This window comes from Myotis yumanensis, unplaced genomic scaffold (assembly GCF_028538775.1).
Source record: "Myotis yumanensis isolate MYYU_CA2020_CCGP unplaced genomic scaffold, mMyoYum1.0.hap1 SCAF_8, whole genome shotgun sequence".
Taxonomy (NCBI): Eukaryota; Metazoa; Chordata; class Mammalia; order Chiroptera; family Vespertilionidae; genus Myotis; species Myotis yumanensis.
This window is the reverse complement of record NW_027223759.1, coordinates 61533577-61553832: the sequence shown is the minus strand read 5'-3', so window position 1 is coordinate 61553832 and position 20256 is coordinate 61533577. Positions and strand designations below refer to the sequence as shown.

Below are 20256 nucleotides of genomic sequence, written 5' to 3'. Positions count from 1 at the left end.
ATATACACCAGGTCCCTTGAAACATTTGCTGTGCAGGTGTTTCTTCCCTGCAGCGAATGTGTCAAGCAGTAAAGATGGACTGCCTTCCGGCAAAGGACCAGGCTGCCCTTCAACTCGCAGCTTCGGGAAGCCTGTCGCCAGTGACACCGCCCGCTAGCCAGACCAACAAAGACAATCAAACCAACAACTTGGGGACAGCTGAAATCCCTTGACTGAAGAGGCTGGCAACCTTCTACAGGAACGGGGCTCTTTGTGCGCTCCATCCACCATGTTTATAGCTATGTTCACTGTCATTGCTTGCCAGTCTTCTTCCGAGTTTTAAACGGCCCAATCTGAGAGGTGGCCACTGATTTGCATGCGCTATCATTTAAAAAATATAAAAGGGGGAAGGGGGAATTTGCCGAAAGCCAGTCCATCCTTGCTGCTTGACACAGTCATTGCAGAAAAGAAACATCTGCACAGCATATGTTTCAAGGAACCTGGCGTATATAGCATACTGTTCTTAATATGTTTGCCCCCCTTGCGTTATGTGTTTTAACCAAGGTCACCTCTCTGAGAAAGGTTGTTTCCCCAAGTAGGGATTTTTCCCTGAAGTTAGGGAGGGAATAAAACCCCTTAACTAAGTGCCAGCGGGTAGTTAATCACTTTAACTACAAACAATCACGCTTAAGCTACATAATCTTTACTCCCTGGAATGGAGATAAGAAACGCCCTAACCTTTGCAATAGAAATTGACAGGTTTAAAATCAACTGGTATAAATACAGATGTAACAAGACAATAAACACCAGAACTTGGCTGGAGATCTTGGCTGGAGATCATGGCTAGAGATCCTGGCTAGGCTGCTGATCAACTGAAGGCTGTCTCTGTGTCATTCCTTCTTCGCCGACTCCATTCACACCTTTGGGGACCCCTGGACCTGCTGGGGTTGGACCCCAACACCAGGGCCCACCTGAGACAGCAGTGGCCGAGGACAAGCGGTATCTTCACGAGTGCCAGAGCCCAGCTGTGACGACAGCAGCCAAGGGCAAGTGGTGTCTTCAGGAGTACCAGGGCCAGCTAAGATGGCAGCGGCCGAGGGCAAGCCGGCCCTGGCAGAAAAGCACCTTGAGGAGGCCGCGGCAGTGCGGTGCTGTGCGGGGAGTGGAGGAATCATGAGTCCCATGCCGCCCCTGCGCTGCTCCCTGCAGGACCTGCCTCCCGAGCTGCTAGTGGAGATCTTCGCCTTGCTCCCCGGCACCGACCTGCCCTGCCTGGCCCAGCCCTGCACCAAATTCCACCACATCCTGCACATCGACAGCATCTGGAGACGGCGCTGCCGGGAGGAGTATGGCGTTCGTGAAACCTTGCAGAATCTGGAGACGATAGGTATGTCTTATCGAGAAGTCTATTCGAAGCTGTTCCATCCATACAGAAATATTTTGGGATTGTGGCAGCCAGATGATGACTATAGAAGACTGCTGTATGTAGCGGTGGATGGCTTATGTATTACTGGTTGGATGAACAGGCCTTGCCTTAACACCAATGTGGATGACCCAATGCAATTCAAGCCCTCGTTTAGAATTCGCCTGACAGAGAAGAAATCAGCCACTTTGGAGTACATGGACGACTTCTACAGCTTTTCCCACAGCTGCCACATGCAGATTCGGAAGGACAGGTTCAGCATCCAGTGGATCAAGAGAGACCACCGAACGGATTTACCAACGCGGCTTAGGGGAGAACGGGGGCAGGTGCTGGTGCGGAAGGACAAACGGCTGTATGACTGCCTGACCTACCGTCGCCTCTACCTCCCGCCACGCCACCCGGACGACCTCATCAGACCAGGCCTCTTCCACAGCAAATACGATGGCTTCCGTAGAAAGATTGCCATGCTCAGCTTCCATGGGAAGTATGCCAGGGTAAGGGAGATCAGGGGAGACTTGATCTGGATGTTAGAGATCCACCTCATGCGCCACATCCATCTTCGAGATGGCGAGTTCTTCCGCAACTTCAATGAGCTCTCCTGCGTGGTCCAGGAGATTAAGAAGCAAGTGATCCAGGAGCAGCAGCAGCAAGAAGACGGGACTGAGGAAAGCGAGGGTCATGGCTGCCAGAGCCCTGCCCAGCCCAGCGTCGGGGAGTCCAGGGCTTCAGAGGAGCAGCCTGTTCCGTTTGTTCTGCCTGTGGGCATGCACTCATTTAACCAGGACTACCCTCGAACCTGCAGGATGTGTTTCTATGGCGTGGAAACTTTTAACTTACCTGGCTTCGACGACCCCATGCACCTCCCTTTAGTCTTCATCCTGTTCGATGAGAACCACTTCGGGTTCATCTGGATGGAGGCGAAATACTTCATCCTGTTCAGCAGAGTCCAGAACACCTTCCAGAATGTGGAGGCACCATCTGGGCAGGCCTTCCTGGACATGCTCTCGAACATTCAGTCCAGACCTCTGTGAGGAGCAGTTTGCATGCACTTTGAAGATTTGACCTTCTGACCAGGTTACCCACCTTTGTTTGTTTTTTTAATCCTCACCTGAGGATATTTTCCCATTGATGTTTAGAGAGAGTGGGGGAGAGAGGGGAAGACAGAAATAATCCATGTGAGAGAAACACATCCGTTGTATGCCTCCTGCCCAAGCCCAGACCAGGGCCAGGCTGGGTAGGAGCCAGCAATTGAGGTAGAAATAAACCTTAGACCAGTGATCTCAACCTTCCTAAAGCTGTGACCCATTAATACTGTTCCTCATGTTGTGGTGACCCCCAATTTCCTTGTTACAAATTGAACATAATTAAAGCACGAGAAAGAGAGAGAGAGAGAAATTTAAAATTAAGAAAATGGTGGAACTATATTCAACTAAAAGAGAGACAGAAATGTTTCCAGGACTGTTGAAAGGCATATTTCCTTAGATTACAGAAATACAACCCATAGGAAATTTAAAATAAACTTACTACATAGAATATCCAAAATTACATATCTGAAGGTAAACAGAAATAACAAAAGAATTTAGCAAAGTCACAAGATACAGGGTCAGTATTTCTATATGAGCAATAAATTTCTATATGAGCATTAAATAATAAAAAATTAAACCTTTATAATAAATAATTTACATTAGCATCAGAAAACATCAAATACCTAGGTATAAATCTAACCAGAAAGATGAGCCAGACCTCCTTGCAAAAAGTACAAGGTGCATGGTTTAGAAGATTTTATATTTTCTTCAAATTGATCTATAGATTAATAGTAGCCCTAGTCAAAATACTAGCAAGTAGCAGCAGAGTAGGGGGCAATTAAAAACCTGATTATAGACTTCAAGAACACAACTAAAAGATGGAATGGACATCATCCAGAACCACGGGAAGGCTGTCTGAGTGGAAATTCTACAACTAGAAGGAAAGAGAAAAGCATACCGAGACTCAGAGGAGGTGCGGTGCAGAAGTACAGTACAGAGGTTGGAGGTGCACACGGAGAGGGCTGGCGGCTGAGGACACAGTTGTCTTTTTCAATCGGTAGGGAGTATGAAGCTCTGAGCTCCAGTTCCAGGCGAGTCTCTGGGGACCCAGACTCATACGGGAGAAACTGCACTGTCTGGCATAGGTTGGAACTCGAGGGCAGCTTTCTCTCAGAGGTGCTTGCAGCGATTGCCAGGACACTGAGAAGGGGGCCCTCTGAGGGCAGGACTGAGAGCAGCCATAACTGCTTGCTCTGCCTGCCCTGTTGATCCCCTGTTGATCCCCCCGGACCTGCGCCCTGCCCCGCCCAAGCTGTGGGCCTGGCAAAAGGCTTTTGCATATGAAAGGCCTGGCCCTTTGCTATCTGCAAATTACCTAACAAACTGCAGCTGGCCCAAGGCCCCAGGGCAACTCTCATTGCTTCACAGCTAAGCTCCTACTAGGTAGCCCCAGGAAGAGGCTAGATTAGCACTTCCTTAGAGATCCAGGAACCAGTGTGCCAGGTGGTCAGAGTGGGACCATCCAGATTGCAACCCCTTGGATCCATAAAGGACACACTCAGGGGGCAGACTCAGTGAGCACCAAAGCCCCACTGAAGCAAGTCTTGCCCCGGAGGGGTGTATCCAGCACAGAAGTTCTCCCACTGCAGACACAGCTGATTCTCACAGCCAATTGGCCTGGAGGTCAATTCCTCCCAGTGATACCTACAACGATCAAGGCTTAACTACAACAAGACTGTGCACAAAGACCACAAAGGGGTGCACCAAGAGTGTCCTCCTCAGGTAACTGGGGAGGCTGAGCCACTGGGCCCTATAGGACACCTAGCACAAAAAGCCACTCTATCAACACAGGAAAGCATAAAAAATGTGGTGACAAAGAAACAGGACACCAATGACAGAAATGGAGGAAAGCAAACTACTGGATACAGAGTTCAAAACTTTTAAGGTTTTTCAAGAACTTTCTAGAAACCGCCAATAAATTTAGTAAGACCCTCAAAAAGTCTGGTGAGACTGCCGATAAATTTAGTGAGACCCTCAAGAAATCTAGTGAGACCCTGGAGGTTATGAAAAAGGACCAACTAGAAATTAAGCATACACTGACTGAAATAAAGGATATTATGCAGAGTTCCAACAGCAGACTAGAGGATCGCAAGAATCAAGTCAAAGATTTGAAATACGAAGAAGCAAAAAACACCCAACCAGAAAAGCAAAACAAAAAAGAATACAAAAATATCAAGATAGTGTAAGAAGCCTCTGGGACAGCTTCAAGCCTACCAACATCCGAATTATAGGGGTGCCAGAAGAAGAGAGAGAGCAAGATATTGCAAACCTATTTGAAGAAATAATGACAGAAAACTTCCCCTACCTGGTGAAAGAAATAGACTTACAAGTCCAGGAAGCACAGAGAACCCCAAACAAAAGGAATCCAAAGAGGACCACACCAAGACATATCATAATTTAAATGCCAAGAGCAAAAGACAAAGAGAGAATCTTAAAAGCAGCAAGAGAAAAACAGTCAGTTGCCTACAAGGGAGTACCCATACGACTGTCAGCTGATTTCTCAACAGAAACTTTGCAGGCCAGAAGGGAGTGGCAAAAAATATTCAAAGTGATGAATGCCAAGAACCTACAACCGAGATTACTTTATTCAGCAAAGCTATCATTCAGAATTGAAGGTCAGATAAAGAGCTTCACAGATAAGGAAAAGCTAAAGGAGTTCATCACCACCAAAACAGTATTATATGAAATGCTGAAAGGTATCCTTTAAGAAGAGGAAGAAGAAGAAAAAGGTAAAGATACAAATTATGAACAACAAATACACATCTATCAACAAGTGAGTCTGAAAATCAAGTGAATAATCTGATGAACAGAATGAACTGGTGATTATAATAGAATCAGGGGCATAGACAGGGAGTGAACTGACTATTCTTGGGGAGGAAAGGGGTATGGGGGATGCAGGAAGAGACTGGACAAAAATCGTGCACCTATGGATGAGGACATTGGCAGGGGTGAGGGCAGAGGGTGGCGTGGGAACCAAGTGGAGGGGAGCTATGGGAGGAAAAAAGAGGAATAACTGTAATAATCTGAACAACAAAGGTTTACTTTAAAAAATCTGATTATAAAATAGCCAAGATTATCTTTAAGAAAAGAAACAAAGTTGAAGAACAGATATCAAGATGTACTATAAGGCTATAGAAATCAAAATATCGTATTGGTACAAGAATAGACAAATAGGCCAATGGGAAAAAATTAGTCCATAAATGTGCCTAGACACATATAGTCACCCAATTTATGATAAAGGTATCACTGCAATACTGTGCAGAAAGAGATTATCAATAAATGGTCATAAATCAACTGGGATGGGAAATGTTGATCTCTATCTCACACCATATATATAAACATTCATTCCAAATGAATCACAGACATATATGTGAAAAGCAAAGAATTAAAACTTCCTGAAAATTACATGGGAAAATGTTATCACTGATAAGGGTTTAATCTCCAACATTTATAGGGAACTCATACAACTCAACAAAAGGAAGATAAACAATCCAATCAAAAAATGGGCAAAGGACCTAAATAGACACCTTTCAAAAGAGTACATTCAGAAAGCCAAGAGACATATGAAAACATGCTCAAAGTCACTAATCATCTGAGAGATGCAAATCAAAACAACAATGAGGTACCATCTCACACCTGTCAGACTGGCTATCATCAACAAATCAACAAACGACAAGTGTTGGAGAGGATGTGGAGAAAAAGGAACCCTCGTGCACTGCTGGTGGGAATGAAGACTGGTGCAGCCACTATGGAAAACAGTATGGAGTTTCCTCAGAAAACTAAAAATAGAACTCCCATTTGACCCTGTGATCCCATTTCTAGGAATATATCCCAAGAAACCAGAAACACCAGTCAGAAAGGATATATGCACCCCTATGTTCATAGCAGCACAATTCACCATAGCTAAGATGTGGAAACAGCCTAAGTGCCCATAAGTAGATGAATGGATTAGAAAACTGTGATACATCTACCCGATGGAATACTATGCTGCTGTAAAAAAGAAGGAACTCCTATCATTTGCAACGGCATGGATGGAACTGGAGAGCATTATGCTAAGTGAAATAAGCCAGTCAATGAAGGAAAAATACCACATGATCTCACTCATTTATGGATAATAAAGACCATTATAAACTTATGAACAAAAATAGATACAGAGGCAGAGCTGCCTCAAACAGACTGTCAAACTACAGCGGGAAGGCCGGGGAGGGTTGGGGGGCAGGAAGGGGGCTGGGGGTAAGAGATCAACCGAAGGACTTGTATGCATGCATATGAGCATAACCAATGGACATAAGACACTGGGGCGGGTAGGGTAGGCCAGGGGATTGTCAAGGGCGGGGGAAACAAAGGAGACATATGTAATACTCTTTGTAATACTTTAAGCAATTAAAAAAAAGGAAAAAATTAAAAAAAAACTGCAGTCTCAGATCTATAAGGGCTCTCTAGCCAGATGTAATCTATTAATCAATATTGTGTTCTCTTCATGTTACATTCAATTTTAATGTTTTACTATTTAAAGTTGGTTCTATGAAAATATGTGACTCAGCAATTAATTGATCTCACACTACTATTTCACACAAAACTCTCATATCCAGGGTATTTTATTTTATTTTGTTTTAAAATATATTCTTATTGATTTCAGAGAGGAAGGGAGAGGGGAGAGAGAGATAGAAACATCAATGATGCTAGAGAATCACGGATCCGCCACCTCCTGCACATCCCTTCCTGGGGATGGGGCCCACAACCCAGGCATGTGCCCTTGACTGGAATCGGACCTGGGACCCTTCAGTCCGCAGGCCGATGCTCTAGCCACTGAGCCAAACCAGCTAGGGCTGAGTGACCCGTTTTTATCTTGGCTTTTCAACTGGAATTGCTCTCTGAGAGTCTGGATCCCTGGCTCTTCAGAAGTCCCTGGGAGCAGGACCCCTATGGGCATGACCAGGAGGCTTATTTTGTGCCTAGTTCTCCACAACGCAAAGGAACACAATGATCAGCTTTGCCCCTTCTGATCCAGTTCCTGCTGTTTTTCTGTAGATCAGGAGGTAGGAACTTTGGGGAGGGAATTGCTGACCTGTGTCCTTGTCTCCATGGAATTTCTCAGTCTGGACACTAAAGTGTCAGAAGAGGGGACTCTTACTGCTTGTTTCCTGGGAAGAAGTAATTTTGAATGTTGCCTGATGTTCCAAGCCTATTGCTTCATTATGAGGGAAAAACTTTATTTGCCAAATTTGAATCAAAAGAAGACCAAAAGTTGTTCCTCAAAAGAACAATAGTTATTTGTTGAGGATGCAAAGACCTTGGTTGGAATTTTATTTTTTATTTTTTTAGGGCTATAGCTATACTTTATTTTTTTTAATTTTAAGGTTCTGTTTAATAATAAACAACATGAAATGACAAGACAGGTCACAGACGGAAAAATATTTTGAAACATACAAATTATCATGGATTAGTATACATGATATATATGCTTATGTATGTATGGTATACATGTATATCTATCATATATATTATATATATGCATATCTCCTATGGACCCAGGGTATGTTAAAAAAAGTGTCTTTGGTGGTCACTTGTATTAGTTTTTATTGCTGCTTAACCCTTATAATAGACCCATCAAGTTAATCCCTACACATTGAGATCCTTAATATAGTCATATCTGCAAAGTCACTTTTGCTATATAAAATAACATATTCAGAAGTTTTGGGGACTAGGATATGGACATCATTGGGACTATTATTCTACCTACTGCAGTCTACTTTTTGTCTCCCAAAGATCTACTTCTCTCCCACATGTAAAATACATTCTCCCCCATCCCAACATTTCCAAAGATGTCAGTCCATTACAGCATCAACTCAGTCTAAAAGCTCATCGGCTCAAAAGTCCCAAATCTCATCAGGTATTGGTCAGTCTCTGGCTAATCCTTAGGCACAATTAGTCTTTATCTGTGAACCTGTGAAACTCAAGAAATGATTTACCTGCTCCCCAAATGGAGGGATAGACATAGGATAACCGATGTAGGTATGCCAATTTAAAAGGGGAGAAAGTGGAAATAACAAAGGAGTCACCAGTCCCAAGCAACTTCAAAATCCAACGGGGCAAATGTTGGGTTCCTAAGCCTGGGAACAATCCTTCTTCCGGCAAACGGCATACTGTTCTTAATATGTTTGCTCCCCTTCCTAAAGCTATGTGTTTTAACCGAGGTCACCTCTCGGAGAAAGGTTTCCCCAGGTGGGGATTTTTCCCTGGAGTTAGGGATTAATAGGACTAAGGAAGGGAATAAATCCGTAAAACCCCTTAACTAAGTGCCAGGTGGGTAATCACGATGGGGGCCAAATCACAATTTTATAGCATTACAGGACATTGACCTGTTCTGTTGCCAGGTTAGCAATCTTTACTAACATGCTTTTCTCCAGTCATCTTTTAAGTTCCATTTCTTGTGTTCTTTTTGAACCAGTTTTGTCATTCTGCTGGTTTACTCCTCAATAATAAGGTAGAGAAAACTTGAACATATACTCATTATCTTTTTGTATGAGAATTATGCCAATAAATTGGAAATGACTAGGTAAGAATTACACACATACACACACCCCACACCAAGTACTTCTACAGCCAGCACTGCTGTAATGGCTTGTTTGCCTCCCTTCTCTGCTAGACTTCTACGGAGTCGGTGAATAGTTCTATCGTATGTCCCACTGCTGTCTTCCCAACTCAGCAAAATAATGTCCCAGAGTATGAGATCAACAAAAATTTCTGAATGAGTTTCTTACCCAGATACCTAAGCGCCCTTTCTCCCACTCTTCTCCTTTGTAGATCATGATCTCAAACTCCTGCATCCCTTTAAACATTGATAATGGCTCTCTTCACTACCTGCAGCCTCTGAGAACTATCAGCTTGTTATCTAGTTAAATGATAGGTTTTTCTCTCAATGGCAGGCATACAACAGGGTTAGGCTTGACAACAAGACGGAATTCACATCGTTTGCCTGGGCACCAGTAACATTCAAAAATAAATTTTAATAAAAATCAGCACTTCCACTTGGGGGGGGGGGGGGAAAGTTTTTTTAAAGATAGAAATTGGGCCAAAACCGGTTTGGCTCAGTGGATAGAGCATCGGCCTGCGGACTCAAGGGTCCTGGGTTCGATTCCGGTCAAGGGCATGTACCTTGGTTGCGGCACATCCCCAGTGGGGGGCGTGCAGGAGGCAGCTGATTGATTTTTCTCTCTCATTGATGTTTCTGGCTCTCTGTCCCTCTCCCTTCCTCTCTGTAAAAAATCAATAAAAAAAAAAAAGATAAAAATTGGTTACACAGCTAGCATATTATAAGAAGAGTGCTGAAATGGGCAGCCATATGTAAAAACACCTGAGATATATCATCTTCTCAAGCAGAAGATGCCATACCAGTTCCTTTAAGTCCAATGAGTATTTAATTTATATCAGATCGAGGAATGAGATTCACTATTCTGATCCAGTTCTTTGTTAAAAGACTACTCTGTTGGTATTCAATATCTGGTAATCATGAAAGTCTTGTAGGTATCAAATATGACTCTACCAGTTATTAATTTATTGAGTCAGCTTTAAATTCATCTTATGTGCATACCCTATAAAAATAGATCTGGTCCCTTGATTTTTCTTTTGTATATTTCAGGATGTTAAGGTTTGTCAGCAGAGGGCGCCAGAGAGACATTGCAAAAGAAAAGACTGTTTCAGTGTATTCAATAGGCAGGCTACCCAGAATCCAGCTCTCCCAGCACCAGTTTCTGAAGCATGCACCATCAGGCGTATGCACCATGGGCAGCCTCTCCAGTGTTCAGCCCCTAGCACACAAGGTCTCCCCAGCAGCCCCTTTAGCCATTTTGTAATGGAGTGCCCTTGGTGAGATACTCCCCAAAGGATGGATTTTCAGCAAGATCCCCTAGTACAAGCCCTTCAGCAAGGACTGGCTCTCAGAGGAGGGCTGAGGAGTTCCTCCTTGGTTGCTCTATCTAAACTGCTCCTTATATCTTTTATTTCTATATTTTTTAGTTCTCTTTATTTCTTGCTAGTCAATCCCTCATTAGTTTAATGCCCTATTATAGTTAGCAACTCTTTTTTTTTTTAATTTTATTGATTTTTTACAGAGAGGGAGGGAGAGAGAGAGAGAGCTAGAAACATCTATGAGAGAGAAACATCGATCAGCCGCCTCCTGCACATCTCCCACTGGGGATGTGCCCACAACCAAGGTACATGCCCCCGACCGGAATCGAACCCGGGACCCCTCAGTCCGCAGGCCGACGCTCCATCCACTGAGCCAAACAGGTTTCGGCTAGTTAGCAACTCTTTACATTACATTACACTTTCCCTATTCGAATTATTCTGTGCCTTCTCTCCCCTGATTGGACCCAAACTGAGACAAACTTCTTGAAGATACTTTATTGGGTACTCAATATAAATAGCAAATTTCCCGTGATAAGTGTTTACTCAGACAGAAATGAAATGTTGTGTTTAAAGAATTAAGAATTACTTACATATTTGGGATTTAGATAGCTGAGAAAAATGAAAGCATATGAAGGTTTTTCTTCATTTGTTCTGATATAAACAATTCCAATCGGCATAAGCATGATTGTTTATTAGAGCTATGTGAGATATAAACATTTTATTATCCCAAGAGGGTCTCTGCAGGGGCCCAGCCTCTTAAAACTGGCTTAACCCAAAGTTAAATTCAGGGTAGTCATACAACTCAATGACTTATGAGCCCTGGCTTCCCTTCTTCACTAGAGAACTTTCAAATCCTCTGTCCTCTCTGATTTCTTAATTCTTTAAGTAGAACGGTAGGAGACTACTTCTATAAAAGGGAGAAGCACAGTACAGTAATTAAGAGCACAAACAAGTTACATTACATCAGTAGACTTCAGTTTCCTCATCTGTGAAAAGGACATAAACACAGCACCTACATCATAGGGTTGCTGTCAGAACCAAATGAAGATATGTAAAGCCCTTAAAATTATGCCTGGCAAATAGTGTTTGTTATTCTTTTTTTTATTAATGTTTCATTTGATTTCTTTTCCTCTTAGTTCCATATGTGAAAACTGACTTTATTGCTCAAGTACAGTTTGCTTTTAGTATTACTTTGTATTGGTTTTAGGAGTACAGCATAGTGGTTAGACAATCATATACTTTGCAAAGTGTTCCCTCTGATAGTGCCAGTACCCATATTATTATTTTTATCACCTATGATCTAACTCCTCAAATGTTGTTGCTTTAACAATACAATTATAAAAGGAGGAATAAAGATGCTACACTATCTATATAATTATAACAGAATCAACATTTTATGTAAGCAGTTAGTCTAGATAAAAATGTTCCATGTCTAGTAGTCTTGCATCAATGGGGTTTAGTTAAGTAATAATTTAACTTGCATCAGAAATACTTCCCAAGTGACTTTTGCAAGCATTATTTTCTTAAATTCTTTATTTATTGATTGACTTTGAGAGAAAGTAGCTTCTCAAGTGACTTTTGCCAACATATTTTCTTTAATTTTTTTAATTGATTTTTAGAGAGAAAGGAGGAGGAGAGAAAGATCGATTTGTTGCTCTATCCATTCATGCATTCATTGGTTGATTCCTGTATGTGCCCTAACTGGGGATCAAACCTACAATCTTGATATATCTGGATGATGCACTAACCAACTGAGCTACCTGGCCAGGGCTTGCCAGCATCCTTATTCTATTTAGAATAAATCCAAACTTTGTGAACGCTAAGAAATTGCCAATGGCATAATCATCATCATCTGAACTTCTCCCATATTAGAATTAAAGATACTTCCTTTTCTAAGAATTTGGGGTTTCAGAGAAAGTGAGATTTCTTCAAAGCTTAATGAGGTTTTTTTCAAAGTTTTATACTTTAGATATTACCTTTATAGTCACATAGACTGGGTTTAATTCCAGCCCCATTCCTTGCCAGCTAGATAACCTCGGACATGTGTTTTAACCTCTCGAAATCCTAGTTCCTTCCCCTATAACAGGATAGCAATAACTCTAACGAAGGATGGTCTCAAGGATTAAATGAGATAAGATGGGTAAAGCTATCATCATGCATGGCCTCCTCACTGCTCAGGAAGGCAAAGCAGCAGCCATTATCGTCACTATTGCTGAGATGCTATCACCTACCTGTTTGCCTTATCAATTTCATGAGCTCTTTTTTAAATGAGTAAACGTCAGAAGATGGTCCTATAATATCAATGTGTGTCTTATAAAAATTAACCAGAAGTTTCTGATGGTACCTCAAACTTAGTTGTTCACATGCCAACCTAATATTTCCTCTCTCTCTCTTTTCCTTTCCTTCCAAATCAAACGTCTCTTTTCTAAGCTCAAAGTGAAGGGCATGTGAATATTTCTCAAGGTACTCTTTTACAAGTTTTTCATTGTTTGGCCGCAAACCATCTCGAGCATTTTTTATGCAAATTGTGGTGATTTCACCTTCCACTCTCTCCTGACATAGCACATGAAATTTTTTCAAAGTACTTTCATAAAAGCCATTCTTTTTCAGGTACAGAAAAACATCTGTTTCGAGAACAAGCGTCTCTCCACATCTGGCAGTCTCTCCACGTCTAGCCGTCTCGGGTACTGAGGACCTGGGTGACTCCAAAGAGTTATTACTTCTCGGTAGACTCCTTCTGGGGCTCTGTCTACTCCTCTTTTCCCCCTCACTGATACAACTCCTGTTTTTTTCTAAAAGAGAACTTGCTTTAAATAGCAAAGTTTCTTTGAGGTTCTTGATAGCCAGAAAGGATCCGTGAACGGAGATTCTTCCATTTTGTTCCAAAGGACTGAAGCGTAAACTTGGAATTTTCTTTTTCAGGTCCCTCACCAGACTTTCCAGAGAGAATGGACCTCGAAAAACAGAGAGATCAAGAATAGCATTTACAGAGATCAAGACCTAAAATTAAAGTGAGAGAAATTAAAAAAGCACTGCCTACTGGAGCAGACAGCATAAACACAATCTTTTTCTGCCGCTGTCTCTGCAACAGTTACCCTAAACCAGTCCCCAGTTCCCTAACAGAGACTGGCTTCTTCCGCCATAGCAGCCCATCAAAGGGATCCCACAACCCCATGGAGCCCACAATGTCCAATTTGGGATTCACAGTCCCTCGCTGCATTCCCCAAAACAGAGCTGGCTAAATATTTTTTAGCAGCAGAATGCTTTTTTGAAACAAAGTCTTAAGTAGAACCCATAGATATACACTGTTCTGGTTCTGCTCTGTGGATAAAGTGGTCCCCCTAGACAGCCCCCAAGTTTCAAGTTCATCAGATGACTGCACAGAAGCCTGGGTTTCTTACCAAATAAAGTCTAAACCAATGCTTTGGATTTTAACCTGATTTCTTCCTTTTCTGTATCTTCAAAGATTCTTTTTAATGTTCACGGGTTTTTGTTTTTTCCCAAAATAAGTTTTTAGGTAGAAAGCCGACATCATCCATGAGAGCATAAAAGCTCACTATCACCTTAAAAGCATCTCATGGGAAACATAAAAAGAGGCCAAGCAGTAATCAAAAAATTTTAAGATACAGGGTTGGCCTTTAACACTGACTCAGGTTAAGGAGTTTGCATTTTCTTTCCAAATCATGGGATAACAGTGACTTGTGTCTCCTACGTAGGGAACACTTTGCAGAAAAAAACAGGATCCAAGACTAACAGCAGGCCTTCAGCGTCACACCTTACCTTTTCACTAAAATGAGAGACTGTGAGTTGAATGGGTCCAACCTTCTCTGCTAGACAGTGTTTTTTTCTGATGACATTCTCTGCAACTAAGTGGAAACAGTGCCATCAGAAGTGTTTGTGCCTTGATATGCTAATAATTATTTTAATTAATAATAATAGAGCCCTAGCTCGTTTGGCTCAGTGGATAGAGCGTTAGCCTGGAGACTGAATGGTCCCGGGTTCAATTCTAGTCAAGGTTACATGTCCGGGTTGCGGGCTTGATCCTCATTAGGGGGTGTGCAGGGGGCAGCTGATCAATGACTCTCTCTCATCATTGATGTTTCTCTCTCTCTCTCCCCTTCTCCTTTCCTCTCTGAAATCAATAAAAATAGTTTTAAATAATAATAATAATAATAGAGATGTTCAACTTTATTAGTTAGAATGCCTGGGATTTTTTTTTTCTATATTTTTCTTCTAAATTCAACTTTTAAATCGTTTTCCCTTCTACTTTTAATACATTAAAATTCATTTGTGTAAATATGATCCTAATCAGACTTTAAAAAACACACATAGTTATATATGACTAGAAAATAAACACCTAAAAGTTAATCTCCCACTTTGTTAATTATGGCCACAGGAAACTTCACCTTCTCAAATCCAGGATACCACCCTGTCTGCTTTTCCTCTTATTCATTGGCTGACCTGCTCAGTCTCCTCTGCTAATTCTCTTTTTCTTCCCATTTTCTAGATGTTGGAATGCTTATATCTCAGGCCTCAAAACTCTTTGCTAACCTATACCCACCTCCTGGGTGATCCATGGCTTTAGATACCATCACTCCATGTACCACTTTCTAATTTTTTTCTCCGAGAACATAGAGAGGAAGGGACAGGGAGAGGGAGAAACATCAATGCGAGAGCAAAACATTGATCTGCTGCATCCTGGGGGGGATCGAGCCTGCAACCCAGACATGTGCCCTGACTGCAAACTGAACCAGAAATCTTTCAGTGCCAGAGACAATGCCCAACCACCTGAGCCACACCAGCCACGGCAATTTCCACATATATTCTTGCTGGTGCAATATTGTGCCACTTTTATATCCAGAATACAATACGTTTTTTAAAAGCTACTTTAAACTTCACCAATCCCATGACTCATTTTAATGAAATTCAATTTTTAATTTCATTACAGAAACATTTCTAAGATTACAGAAATTTGATTTAGAAATACCTTTTTTTTCTTTAAATGTTACATATGCAACTCCCTTGGTTCTTGTTGGATATATCACATTTTCAACAACCCCGCCTTCATTCTTGGTATCTTGGAAATGTCTCTTCACTAATGTGGTCAGTGATAGATCATTAAAAAGGCCAACCGGCAGACCAGCAACTACAACCGTTCTTTCAAAAGCTTTGGATTCCTTGACATTCAAAACTGATGCCTGTAAGAGAAATAATAGGATGCTCTTTAAAATATGTAAGATTCTACTTCATATAGGCAACATCACATACCAGTAGAAGAGGCTATTTTACTCAACAAATGTACCAGTGCAGATGATTAGATTCTTTAGATAGATAGATAGGTAGAATATAGGGTCCACACAAGAAATCGAGAGTTAAATGTAAAAAGTGATATTTTTTTATACATGGAAAACATTCGTTAATATTTGTCTGATTTTAGACATGCCTAAAAATAACAGAAGTCACAAAGAAAAAGATCAAGAAAGACACATTTGAATTAAAATGTTAATTTTAAAAATAGTCAAGCTAGCCCGAGGCGGTGCGGCCCAGTGGTTGAGCTTTGACCTATGAACCATTTGATTCCTGGTCAGAGCACATGCCTGGGTTTTGGGGCTCGACCCCCAGTGGATGTGTGCAGCAGGCAGCCAATCGATGATTCTCTCTCATCATTGATATTTCTATTTCTCCCTCTCTCTCTAAAATAAATTTTTTTTAAAAAGCCACGCTAACCAGAAAAGACGTTCATTTGGAGATGGCTGTATGTTTTGATTGTAGAATCCAAAATACATAAGCCAACAAGAAACACATCCCCTACTTTTTTGTCAGAATCAGGAAAAAATCACCATAAAAAAATAAAACCCTGGCAATAATACTAGGACTGCAATGGAGTAAATCCTGCCTCCAAAAACTTATGTGAGATGGAACTGAACCACTAAGCGTATCTGCCATTGCAGAGCCTGCCACCACACTGAGCACAGAGTGCCAGCTACAAGTAGATCCTTCCCTGGGCTCACTCTCTTTGAACTTGTTGTATTATCCAGTTAAGGGGCTTCTATTTAAATGTCTTAATGTGTCCCCAGTCTATTTAGGGAAGTGGACCCCTAAGCTTCCCTGCCCAGGGTTTATAGGTGGTTCACAGCTTGACTGTACCAGAGCTCAAACATAATCCCTCCTAACTTACCCCCGGGAAGGACAGCATGTCTCACGGGCCCGAGTAATGGTTAACAGATCACAGAGATATTGTGAGCTCTCAGTTGAAAGAACTCTGTACTCAGAGTAGGACTTCACTGGGGATAGGCAAACTACTTCTGACCTCCCAGGTCAAGTTCATAGTCTAAGTACACACACAGTGTCCTGTCCATCCCAAAGGCACCTTAAAAGGGGTGGGGAGCCCTAGCTGGTTTGGCTCAGTGGATAGTGCCTTGGCCTGCGGACTAAAGGGTCCCAGGTTCGATTCCGGCCAAGGGGACATGCCTGGCTTGTGGGCTCGATCCCCAGTAGGGGGTGTGCAGGAGGCAACCAATCAATGATTCTCTCTCATCATTGATGTTTCTATCTCTCTCTCTCCCTCTCCCTTCCTCTCTGAAATCAATAAAAACATTTTCTAAAAAGGCGGGGGGGGCGGGGAGGTGTTGGGGATGAAAATGGCTCATGTTGAGACACATAAAACAGAGGGAGTATCTCTTGGAAAGGGAACCCATAATAACCTATTGACTGATTACTATGGAAAGTACTTTTATTTTATTTTTTTAATCCTCATCGGAGAATATGTTTTTATTGATTTTTTTTAGAGAGGAAGGGAGTGAGAAAGAAATAAAAACAAGCAAACAAACAAACAAACAAACATCTACTAGACCTACTGGCCCAGAGCAGGGATGGAATCAGAATTGAACCTGCAACCTTTTGGTGCACAGGACGATGCTCCAACCAACTGAGCCCTCTAACCAGGGATGGGAGGTATTTAATGGCGGAAAACAGCTTCTGAACAGTAAAAATATGTAAACGTGTTCCTCCATCCTAGCTGCAAGTGGTAAGATGTAAGTATCCCAAAATAGGTCTTCCTAGCAGTGGGAAAAAATGACAAAAGAGATTTGTCAGATGTTCAGGGAATTTTACTTCACAGGAGATTTGTCTTCATTACTATCCATCTGGCTATAAGAGTCCACACCGACTTCAATGGGTAAATGACTAGTGAATTAACTTCCCTTTTGCTCTTCGTCAATGTCAAAGAAAAACTTTCAATCAATTTAAACTCAGAAAACCTCACCTCACCTCTGCCCTCAACACTAATACCACACCGTGTATTTCTTTATCCAAGTGTCTACATTTAACTTATCTTTGAAATCAAAGGAACTTCTCCCTGATAGCTACTAATCTCTTCCATCCCCATAAGGAAAAGAGGTGTCTTTGGAGAGAGCTCTTTCTAGAGTTACCTCAGAGATACAGGATTTTGAAACAAGAGCAGCATCTTAGCCAAGACGTATTAAGGTGATGGCATTTTCCCTGTATCAGTGATATATTTTAGGAGATTTCTGACCATCGTGTCAGAAACCAAAAAGATATAAAGAAAAATCGAGTTTATTTTTGTAAGTAGTTGGGGTAAAATAATTAGATCCGTTCACAACATCTGTTTATATTTCTTTTCTTAAAACCAGTGGTTGCCCTGACCGGTTTGGCTCAGTGTTTAGAGCGCTGGCCTGCAGACTGAAGGGTCCTGGGTTCGATTCCAGTCAAGGGCATGTACCTTGGTTGCGGGCACATCTCCAGTAAGGGGTGTGCAGGAAGCAGCTGATCGATGTTTCATCGATGTTTCTAACTCTCTATCCCTCTCTCTTCCTCTTTGAAAAAAAACAATAAAATATATTTTTTAAAAATAATAAAATAAATAAAATGTATTTTAAAAAACAGTTGTTTCTTGTCACTGCAGTAAAGAAAACCACACTTGCATCTCACACTGCTTGGGCACTTCCGGGACCCTGGCATTTCTAAGTGAGCATTCAGGGCCCTGCCACTGCTTTCAAACGCTTGCGGGAAGGCTGACTCTTGAATTTGCTAACTGTTCTTGCTAGCTAGCCCGGAGGTGAAAACACAGAGCCCTTGTCTAGAGAAAGCACTAAGCCACAAGAGAGAATTCTCACTAATGCAGACAAGATACCCATCTGGATGCCTTCCCAGCTTTCGTCCTTGGCTGGAATCCTCACTGGCCCTTTTCAAAAGGAAACCGGGGCCTCCATTTCTAGGTAACTCCCTCCGCTCTTGTTCACCAAAGCGGGGGATGGTATGGGGAACAACAGTTAAGTCCTAACACAGCCTGTGAAGCGACTCCCCGACGGAACAGCTGTGTCCCTGGCGACGGGGCACTGGGAACGGGGTGGGGGGTGGGCCGCGTCCCGCCCTTTGGAGCGGAGCCTCTAGCACGGCCCGCTGTGAATTTCAGGCGCGCAGTTCCACGCGGGCAGGTGCAGAAAGGCAGGGCGACGATTGCTGGCGGGGGTGCCCCAGGGCAGTTGGCTCTCCCCCTGCCCGGTCCCTGCCCCCTCGACCGCCCCCACCAGGCTCCCCGCCCCTCTAGGGACCCTCGTCCGCCCCCACCAGGCTCCCCGCCCTTCTAGGGACCCTCGCCCACACCCACCAGGCTCCTGGTCCTTCTAGGGACCCTCGCCCGCCCCCACCAGGCTCCCCGCCCCTCTAGGGACCCTCGCCGGCCCCCACCATGCTCCCCGCCCCTCTAGGGACCCTCGCCCGCCCCCACCAGGCTCCTGGTCCTTCTAGGGACCCTCGCCCACCCCCACCAGGCTCCTCGTCCTTCTAGAGGACCGAAGCGACCTCACGGAAACGACCCTGCGCTGCAAAATCCGAAGCGAAAGCAACTTGCCATGGCGGAGCAGAGACGCGCACTCGGCAGTCGGCGGGGCCGGAACGGAGCGGAGCGCGGGCGGCAGGGCGGGCCGGCAGGCAGGTTTCGGTTTTACTTTCCCCGCTCCCTTGGAGACCACGCGACACCAGGGCGGCCATGCGCTGGGACCCTCGGGAGTTTCACAACTTTTGAAACCACGCGGGAGGGAAGCCAGGATCCCCCGCGGGAATTCGGGGATTCCCAGGGTCAGTCCGGGGCGCGATGGAAGCTGATCGTCCTTCCTACGCCTCCCCAAGCCTCTTCTCACCACAGCACCTCCGGCCTCCTCTTCGTCATCTGTCCGCCCCCGGCCAGCCGCGGGCCCCCGCCAGGCGTGCAGGGCGCAGGAGGAAACGCGCATCCCTGCCAACAGCGGGCTCCGCATCTTGACCACGCCAAACTCGGACCCCAGTCTGGCACCTAGGAGAACCCAGGGGACCCAGTACACAGCTTCAAAGTCAAAGAGCACGAAGAAGAAAGGCCAATATGAAGAAGCTCAGTTTTACTCTTAAGAAATACAAGTTGAAAATCATGAGGTCCCTTTTTTCTACGATTAGGTTGGCAGAAATTAAAGTGTGCTAATGGCCAATGTTGGCCAGCGTTGCAAGCCTAGAGAGGTGCAAACATTTCTGAGGATTTGGGCCCCTTTCAAAATGTAAAATGCAAAAAATAAAAATGAAAAAATGCGCATAAACTTAGCAATTTCACTTTCAGAATTGCACTGAAGTTATAGTGCACAAGCAAAACTAAGATATTGTACAGACATTTTAGCTGTCTGTTTCTTGTAATACACATAATTGTTTTGTGATGTGTTTTTTTTTCCACATAATTGTTTTAAAAGCGGATCCACCCTAAGGCTATGAAGATTGTAAAACAACATGAATTCTATATGTAATTCCCCAATTTATATTTCATCTTCAGATACCTATACTACATGCTCACTTCAATGTCTAATAAGCATGTGA

General features: G+C 43.2%; 1 protein-coding gene and 1 pseudogene across 2 annotated transcripts; one reads left to right on the top strand and one right to left on the bottom strand.

Moving 5' to 3' along the window:
• Positions 1-1062: 1062 nt before the first annotated feature.
• LOC139015789 (F-box only protein 31 pseudogene) lies at positions 1063-2433 on the top strand (annotated as a pseudogene).
• Positions 2434-9832: 7399 nt separating this feature from the next.
• On the bottom strand, positions 9833-19579 carry RBM43 (RNA binding motif protein 43). 2 transcript variants are annotated; one of them, XM_070423023.1, is made up of 4 exons: positions 19271-19361; positions 15386-15596; positions 14179-14264; positions 9833-13398 (listed from the first exon to the last, which is right to left on the bottom strand). In XM_070423023.1, exons 1-4 carry the CDS (start codon positions 19271-19273, stop codon positions 12622-12624), a joined length of 1077 nt encoding a protein of 358 aa, XP_070279124.1. In that variant the 5' UTR covers positions 19274-19361; the 3' UTR covers positions 9833-12621. The 2 variants fall into 2 exon arrangements, with proteins under 2 accessions (XP_070279124.1, XP_070279123.1); XM_070423022.1 differs by lacking the exon at positions 14179-14264 and having other exon boundaries at positions 9833-13352; positions 19271-19579.
• Between the last annotated feature and the right edge of the window lie 677 nt (positions 19580-20256).